This window comes from Culex quinquefasciatus, chromosome 2 (assembly GCF_015732765.1).
Source record: "Culex quinquefasciatus strain JHB chromosome 2, VPISU_Cqui_1.0_pri_paternal, whole genome shotgun sequence".
Lineage (NCBI taxonomy): Eukaryota > Metazoa > Arthropoda > Insecta > Diptera > Culicidae > Culex > Culex quinquefasciatus.
In genome coordinates this window covers 38,831,802-38,841,227 of record NC_051862.1, presented here as the reverse complement: position 1 = coordinate 38,841,227, position 9,426 = coordinate 38,831,802, and the positions used below count along the sequence as shown (strand labels likewise).

The 9,426-nt window shown below is 40.1% G+C and overlaps 1 protein-coding gene across 1 annotated transcript; it reads left to right on the top strand.

Annotated features, from left to right (window-relative positions):
• Window positions 1-4,986: 4,986 nt before the first annotated feature.
• On the top strand, window positions 4,987-9,400 carry LOC6037844 (fatty acyl-CoA reductase wat). The gene is made up of 3 exons (XM_001847665.2): window positions 4,987-6,248; window positions 8,537-8,653; window positions 9,027-9,400. Exons 1-3 carry the CDS (start codon window positions 5,188-5,190, stop codon window positions 9,271-9,273), a joined length of 1,425 nt encoding a protein of 474 aa, XP_001847717.1. The 5' UTR covers window positions 4,987-5,187; the 3' UTR covers window positions 9,274-9,400.
• The last annotated feature ends 26 nt before the right edge of the window (window positions 9,401-9,426 follow it).

Here is a 9,426-nt window from a genome sequence, read left to right as displayed (position 1 = left end):
TCAAAAACACTTTTTGCAATTCCTGGGCCAATTGTCGTGCAAACGTATGACGTATTTTCGTCGTCGCGTGACAGGAATTCCACACGGTGGCCACTCGGGCCACGGTAAACATTCGACCGACGCGCCCAAGTGGGTCTCTAGAATAATTGTCGTCGCACAAATTGATTGTTTGTGGAACATCACCCAAAATGATTAATCAGGCACAGTGCCGGCAAAAAGTTCATTGAAATGTGCATCTTCATTAGGATGTAACAAAAATGACTTTTTGGCGGGCATTCAGGGGTTTGTTCCGGTGGGCATACTGAGCCTAAATCCCAAATATGAGCTTGATTGGACGTAACAGGAGCTGGCGCTCCGCCCTTCAATTTTAAATGGGATTTAACCCGTAAAAAAGATTTTTTCAAAAATGTCACTTTTTGAGGCATTTTGGCCACCAATGCGTTTACCAAAAACATCACTGGCGTGTAGGCCAGATCCTTGCGCATCTTTTGGTGTGTATATCATTGAAGTTTGGAGCATCCTGAAGCTCGGTACAGACCTTCAAAGTTTGGCATTTTTTCGAAAAATCGGTCCCAGCAAAATCAAATGGCGTCTCGGGCGTCGCGAGGTGCGACGCATATCTTTTTTGCCGGGGCCGATTTTTCGAAAAAATGCCAAACTTTGAAGGTGTGTACCGAGCTCCAGGGTGCTCCAAACTTCAATGTTATATATACCAAAAGATGCGCAAGGATTTGGCCTACACGCCAGTGATGTTTTTGGTAAACGCATTGGTGGCCAAAATGCCTCAAAAAGTGACATTTTTGAAAAAAATCTTTTTTTACGGGTTAAATCCCATTTAAAATTGAAGGGCGGAGCGCCAGCTCCTGTTACGTCCAATCAAGCTCATATTTGGGATTTAGGCTCAGTATGCCCACCGGAACAAACCCCTGAATGCCCGCCAAAAAGTCATTTTTGTTACATCCTAATCTTCATGCACTTAGGAAAATTGGGATTGTTTTAAGCGGGTGAGGCTGAGCAAAAAAAAAACTTGAGTTGGAGATTAACGAGCTGTGAAGTTATTATATTGAATTACTATCGAAATTATTTTCCTAAACTGCGAACAACTTAACACATTTGAACGGTTCCGGGAGCTGCTGAACTGCAATTACAAGAAAGCTATCCTAACATCTGCACAAATTGATCCGATGACAATGATCATTCGCTCAAATTGGCGCTGAATCCATCTTCTATCACAAATTCGCGTGGAAATCCCCTAAATGCAAGCCCGGTTGAACTATTTGTTTACACAACATGACCAACCGAAAATTGCTTGCGGGGAGACGAGGACGAGCGTCGAGCACACCACCGCCACTTTTTTGCCCACGTTTTCAGCGACTTTTGTTTCCCATTTGCGTCACATTGGGCATCCCAATTTCATGGTGCCAAAATTGATTCGTTGTCTAACGTGCGTACAGAACTCATTTATCACGTCATGGGTTGAGTTAGGAAGGAACGTTCGGAGGAATTTCCTTCAACTGGCGGGGGCAGTTCTCACCATAACCCTCGAGTGAACATTAAAAAGTTATTATGTATCATAAGATATAAATACTAGGATGTTTCAACCAAACAAAAAATTTCTCAGAATCAGGCAAACCGAGGTTGGCCTGTCCCCAGCGGTTTAAAGTTTACATGTAAATTACTATGGGATTTTTATGCTTTTCGTTCAATCGTTCCTACAGGTCTGGGGACAACATGGATTCACTCGGAATAAAGACAGGTGTGTAGGGTATGGTCCAATGAATAAATTCCAGAAGGAATTAGGTTTGTCCATTCTGTCCCCATGGTGCGCATTGGATCGACGTCCGGTGTCTCCAGAATCAACGATTAACCCTTCAAATGTATGCATTGTCCTTAGTATGCTATGACGGCTAGGTGAAAATTACGACGCCCCATGTCAGACCTTGAACACGTGGCAGAGCATACACTCATGTTTGGCTCAGAAACATTCTTTAAAGTAATAAAATTACAATTATTGATGTTCCTGTAACAATTTGAACTATTCTAAATAACGTAACATGATGATTTTGTAAAAATAATGCAATCGATGCTTCTCCACGTGTTCACCGTCTGACATGGGGCGTCGTACTTTTCACCTAGCCGTCATAGCATACTAAGGACAATGCGTGCATTTGAAGGGTGACTTGCTGATTTTGGAGACACCGGACGTCGCCAAACCAGCAGCATCCTGCTCCGATTTGGATCAAATTTGACATGGGAGCAATTCTCTACCAAAACCGAAAAAGGATTTTATTTGTATTTTTTTTTTCTTTGGCTCAAACATTCTGGGGCCTTCCTTATGAACAAAGAAGCTCATTGGTTCACCCTTACAAGTCTCCATACAATTTTGCCTGTTGTCCATACAAAACTGGTGCACAAATATTCAAACAGCTGTAACTTTTGAGTGAATTTTCTGATCAATATCATGTCTTCGGCAAAGTTGTAGGTAATGTTGAGGACTAGTGAGAAAAAAATAGGTACCGGGAAACAAAAATTGCTGATTTTTTAACCCCTTCTCTCCCAGAGCAAAATCGACATTGTTACTCGTTTTTCTACATTACTCGTAACTGGATCCACCAAATTGGATGACATTTTAATGGTTATATGAAAACATTCTGTATAAACTAATGCAGGTTGAACCGGGTTGAATAAATGCATGATTGCAGAGAAATTTAATTTTGAAGACAAAAATAAGTGGTGCTCTGGAGTAACCATGGGCGTTAGAGGGTTAATTACCGTAAAACGGGGTGACTTTGATAGGTTTGAGATTTTTCCGCAAAATGGTGGATCTATCCACCATGTGACAAAAGGTTTGAAAAAACTGTTGTCGCAATCTTCAATTCTGTCGCTCCTCTTTCTGTCCTAGGTAAGTTTAATATTTCTCGCCGATAATTGCCAATATAAACAAATAATTACAAAATGAAGAGTACAAATTAAATACGTACGGAATGGTATGGAATCATTCTGATCGTGGTAGAGAAGTGTTTAAAGTACTCTCAGAAAAAAATTTATAACAATTTTGAAAAGTTTTAAAGGTGAGTTAACTATAAATAAGAAAATGTTGGTAAAAAGCATTATTTTATTATTCTAAAAGTGTCATGATTTTCTCAATGAACATGATTTCGAATCGAAAAATAGAATGCATTTTCGGATTCTTTGGAAAGTTTTCCACTAGGAGAAGGAAAAATAAGTTTGTAAATAATTGGTATTATGTGTTTTTGAAACATGTCTCAAAAAAATCTCCCAATTTATAGGCATTTTCAGTAGAACAAATGTCATATAAAATGTGAAAACTTTTGATTTTTGCTTCGATTTCAAGTGTAGAGTTTAATATGATTCAATAATTTTATAAACAAAACTAGTTTTAATAAATTTTACGCAAAATATTGACTTTTTAACAATTTTACCTAAAATTTATATGTATTTTGTTAAAAAGGTTATAAACTTAGTTAACTTTAAATAAACATTGATTTATTTTTCTTAAAAGCTGTATCAGACATCTAAGTAATAATAATGACGTAAACATAAAATTTGAACACATCAAATCTGATTTTTACAAGAATAACTGTGTCTATCAAAGTTACCCCGTAATTCTAAATAAGAATTTTCAATGTAACTATTTTTTTGAACACTATTGAAAAAACTTTTTATCAAAAATAGTACATTTTACCTTGTGTGGCCTACCCTAGTACATGTTTTAAAAATAGTAATCTTACCTTACCAGTTAGAAATATTTCAAAAATAAATTGAAATTCTATCAATGTCACCCCGGTTTACTGAACCTTTTTTCACAAAAACTAATTTTCCAAAAAACGTTTTTTTAGTTTCGAAATTTTTTGATATGTTTTATGAGACAAAAAACCCGTAACTTTTGAGCTATTGAGAAGTATGGTCAACAAATCTGCCGCAGAGTTGGTGATTTTTGGAAAAATTGAATTTGCAATCGAAAAATACTTAACAGATTTTTAGATAAAGGGCTCTGTTTTCAAGATATAGCCACCGAAGGTTTGATTTTAGCGAAATATATATATATTTTTAATTTGTGTGAAAACTTTATTACGAGGGTGGTAGGGGGTCCAAAATTCAAAATTTTTGCGTTACGTAATAAAATAAAATAACGCTCCCTAATGCGGTTTGATAAAAAAAATAAAATTCATTCAGCAAAATCTTTTTTTAATTTCTGAAATACATGAATAATTGGTACTTAAAATAATTAAATCACGTTTGCATGTTAATGGTTTTTTTTTTTTTAATCCAAAATCAGACAAACATTTCATAACACTCAACCCCCGGTGGTCACTTTTTCGTTTGACACTCTGTAGTTTGTACCCCGTTGGTTTGACAAAGTCAAACTAAAAAGTGACGAACTGTCACTTTTTACACGGCGCTCACGCACACTATCAAAGCAAACGATTGGTAGTGTGTGTGAACTCCGTTTCATTTCTGAGAACGTGGTTTTTGTCGTACCACCCCTCCCCCAAAAAGTTCTACGTATTTTATGCACGAGCCCCTATACCTTTCATCAAATCACTATTACTTTCATTTGACTATTAGAGTTAATTTACATACGTTATCGACATAATTCCACACCCATTCTTCACCAAAACTATCGTCTTGACTCGAAAGGCAAGCAAATTGCTCTTTCCATGTCATGACCCCCCTCCGCGAGGACCTCATCTCATTACCCCTTCGGCAGTATACTCTCGGTCCCCACCCTGCCTGCCCTGCGGCGACCAAAACTCCTTGCACCCCTGACCCACGACCTATACGTTCTAGCTCATTATTTCCACCTCAGCCACCACCACCACCTTTTTTTTTGTTCGTTATCTCCACCGCGCGCGTCTTGTTACCGTCGTCCGGTGCGGCCCAATCTGTCACGCCACCCTCCAAGACTCTTCATCAACGCTTGGACACCAACCACCGCCGCCGATATAAACAAATCACTTGAGCTCGCAGCTTCCATTTGGTAATGATCTTGCCCGCGCGGTACATCGCTTCTCCTTAACGTGCGCAAGCCGCGACCGATCAAGTGCTAAAAACGGCCAGAAGAACTCGCGGGGCGCTTAAGTTCTGCGCGAACTTCTTGAGGGCCGTCACTTGACCGGTGGACTTGGACGCGCGAGGATCTTGGTTTGGTGGTGAAGAGTGATCATGGGAGATATAATTGTGAGCGGTCCTGCGGGACGACCCAGCAGTGTGGTGAACTTTTACAAGGACTCTGTGGTGTTGATAACCGGAGGGACCGGGTTTATCGGAAAGGTGTTGATCGAGAAGATACTGCGGTGTTTTGAAGTGAAACGGATTTACCTGCTGCTGCGTGAGAAGCGCAATGTGAAGGCGGCAGACCGGTTGAAGGAGATCTTTCAGGAACCGCTGTTCGATACCATCCGGAACAATCACCGGGATCCGGCGGGCACCTTTGCCAAAGTGGTCGCGATCAATACCAACTTTACGCACGACCAGATCATCAGCGAGACTGATCGCGAATTGCTCCTGTCGGAGGTCACCGTCGTGCTAAATGTGATGGCCTCGGTCAAGTTCAACGAGTGCATCGAGGCTGCCCTGGAGACCAACGTCATCTGCTCCCGGAAGCTGTTCGACATGGCCTCCCGCATGAAACACCTCAAGTCGATCGTGCACGTGTCCACGTTCTATTCAACCTGCGATCGGTCCGACATCAAGGAACAAATTTCAAACGATATCCCGTTCGGTGGTCACGACAACATCCTCCAAATCCTTAGCCACCTCCAGGAACAAGAAAAGGTCCAGCTTACTCCGCTGATCCTCGGAAAAATGCCCAACAGTTACACGTTCAGCAAAAAGTGCGCTGAAGTGATGATCCAGAACCACTACAACCACCTCCCGATCGCCATCTTCCGGCCACCGATCGTCGTGTCCGCGTACCAGGAACCCATCCCCGGCTGGGTGGACAACTTCAACGGCCTGTCCGGGATGTGCGTGGCGCTGATCCAAGGTCGCGTTTACCGCGGTTACGGAGATCCCAGCTACCGGTGTCACACGGTTCCGGTGGATTACTGCGTGTCGGCGCTGCTGACCGTGGCGGCAGAGGCCGCTGCAGAAAAGGCAGAGATCCCGGAGCAGCGCAAAGTTCCAGTGATTAACTTTGCCACCGACGCGAACACCATGCTGTGGGGCGAGTTTGGACGAGAGGCTGCGGCTGGGTGTGAAACGGTGCTGGGACGGTTTTTTGGGTGAGTTTAAACATTTGATTAGTGGGTTCGTCGATTTTTCGCCGACCATTAAAAGACTAAATTATTCGGAATTACTGAGCTCCAGAATACCAGAATTGGTTGGCTTAAATCTCGAGCATTCCATGCCAATGAATTATGTGATATTTTAAGGTAAACAGAGTTTAAAACGCCTCACCTTCACTGATCCCCAAAATTCGATTTCAATCCTGAGATATTCAATGAAAACCAAAAAAAAACTTCATGTATTGAGAAAGAAGTTTGCAATCTTGTCGTGCTATCTTGACACACTCTGAACATTGTTGTAAGTGTGACAACTGGCCAAAGAGATCGCAGGTCGGAACGCGTTTAACACACGTAGAAGCCCAACTACCGTAAACATTTGTAATTACAACTCGGGACTTCAGCTACCAAATTCAACCAAACTTCAGGACAAGGCACCAATTAGGAGTAATGTACAAAAACGTAAAAAATCTCGATTTTGCTCTGGGTGAGAAGGGGTTAAAAAATCTGAAATTAGTCAAATTCATTTCAGCTGAGAAAACCTTAGGACTCGACCTTCACTGATTTGGACCAAACTTGGAGGGGAATTTTCGTCTATCGAACGTCAACAGAAATCCCAAGTTTGGTGCCATTTGGACCATCCCTCTATTTTTGGCTTCAACAATTCTTTTCTCGCAACTTGGCAACTATTTGATCAAATCATTACCTTCTGGTTGCATTTTATAGTTAAAAATAAAATATTAACCCTCAAATGCCTCCCAATACAATTTCTTTTCAGTTTATGTATTTAAACGTTGTTTTGGCCAATTTGCTAAGGAAATTCAGATATTTTATCTATGGAGGGCAGTTTCTCGGCATTGGTAAGGTTAAGTTTGTGGTTTTCAATGATTCTTAAGTAATTGTCCGGGAATCACGATGCGTTGATCGCGATGGTGACAAAGTAAAAAAAAGTAGAAGATAGCAGGTTGATCAAAAAATGTGTTAAAACATAAACTGTAAAGAAATTATGTTGTGATGCATTTGAATTCCTATTAAATTCAACCAGAAAAAAAAAGATTATGGCCCAATAGTTGCAAAGTTACGAAAACAAAGTTTTTAAGAAAATCGTCAAAAAAGGGAATGGGGCCAAAAATAGAGGTATCGTTAAATCAACACCACACATTTCTGTTCCCTTTAAGTTCCCTCCAAATCGGTGATGGTCGAGTCCAAAAGTGTACTCAGTGGACATGGAATGTTTTTTCATGTAAATGTTATGAATAATAATTTTTTTAACTTATCTTTTCTTCTATATAAATAATATAAAGTTGATGTGTGAATGTCATAAAAATAACACAAATCACTCTTTATGCGTGCCTTGAACTCCGAGGTGTAATACAAATTTATTACTTTTGAATTTGTATTTACCTTCATCATAAACCAAAAAGTAATTGAACGTGGGAACAGAGAACGGTGCGATAACTTTTGACTATTTTTGTGGTATGGCAACATTTTTAGGAACAGTTTGTTCTACAATAAAATTGATTTTGCATATTTGCCGATTCTGCTACACAAATAACACAAATCGACATTGTTGTAGTTTATGTCAGTAAATGCTTAGTAATCGAAAGAATTATTTTTTTTGTGAATTTCCTGACGAGCATTGTTTGTTAAAAAAAAAATATGCAACTCGATGTAATACTTAACTTTTTAGCATCATTTTTCAACTTATTGTTTTATCTTCAACTTCCTTTTTAAGATTGTGGTTTGGTTGAGCGTTTTAGCAGAATGCATTACTGTGAATACAAAGAGACGAGTTGTTCCTTTTAATTCCGCTATATATTGTAATCCTTTTTAAGATGTTACATCACGAAATATTTTACAATTAATACGTTGTGTTTGAATCCGATTGTATTCTTCGTTTTACTGTATAAATTTGGGAGCAACATTTAAATTTAAAATCCGTTCCAAATATGGCCTAGCAAGGGCAAAAAGATGTCCAAATCAACGCCTCGTTTGTTTACACAAAAGAGAAAATTTATTCCACAATAATTCTAACCGTAATTTGACATGCCAATGGTGTTAAGTGGTGTCAAACGGTTTACGCCATTAATTACCCCTGCTGCCGGGCAACATACCGGCTTTGAAAGTGTGTAATATGCCACTTCATTCATGCAGTGCAAAATTAAAACAAATGTGTAATTTGCATCTCGCTGCCGGTGTGCTCTGTTGACCATGTTGGCATTTGTTAATCATTTCAAAACAACATTTTATAATTACATCATTGCTCTTCTCCCAACTCATTCCTACAGACGTTACGCCCTGGGAGTGACCACTTCCCGTTTCGTGCATCGACTGTTCGTTTGGTGGTTCATCTTGCAGGCTGCCTTCGCCGACCTGATGCTGGTCTTAGTGGGAAAGAAACGAAAGTGAGTATATCGTAGCGGCTAGAAATTTATGCAAATTTATTCGTGTTGTCCTGGTCTTAAATGCAGCGGAGGAAGCTCCGTAACGTGTTAAGTACTGGCGATTATGGAAGTGGCTTAATTAGTCGTCATAACTGAGGTAATAGAGTTCAATGTCACAGTTGTGCAGTTTATCTCGATTTTGTTGTTTACAAGATTTAGAACAAGAAATGTAAATAAAGTTCAATTTCCGTATTTGGAACTCAGGAGTTCATTGCCTCATGGTCGACCAAATCTTAAAGATTCGGCAAATTTACACTGCACTTGTTTTGTCCAGTGCTTTTAAAATAACTGAAGTTTTACCAAGTCAACAGTGCTAACTTATTTATCTCCGCAGACATCTGTGCATGGTGAACCGAATTATGGCCCTGGAGGAGGCGGCTTGCCACTTTTCGCAGCACTCGTGGAGCGCCGAGAATGCAAACATGCGCGCCATTTGGGCCAAGCTGAGCCCTGAAGATCGGAAGGTGCTTCCGTTTGACATCGATTCGCTGGACTGGAAGGACTACTTCCGGCACTTTTTGCCGGGTATCAAGGCTGCGCTGGAACGGTGTCTCCAGAGGAGGAAAAGTAAATGCGCTTGAACGGGTGGACCTGATGATGCACTTTGAAGTGTTTTACAAAAAATATATTTAGCAAGTTGAAAGGGTCTGCGTTGGCTGTAAACTGATTATGATCAAAATAAATGTCTTTTTAAATATTCCAACCTTAGTTGTTTCCTTATCGCGCACTCACAA

Excerpts from the sequence above, each read along its gene's own strand:
- LOC6037844 (XM_001847665.2), top strand. The coding sequence starts at position 5,188 with ATGGGAGATATAATTGTGAGCGGTCCTGCGGGACGACCCAGCAGTGTG. Across the intron at positions 6,249-8,536 it reads GTGCTGGGACGGTTTTTTGG|ACGTTACGCCCTGGGAGTGA; the intron begins GTGAGTTTAAAC and ends TCATTCCTACAG. Across the intron at positions 8,654-9,026 it reads TTAGTGGGAAAGAAACGAAA|ACATCTGTGCATGGTGAACC; the intron begins GTGAGTATATCG and ends TTATCTCCGCAG.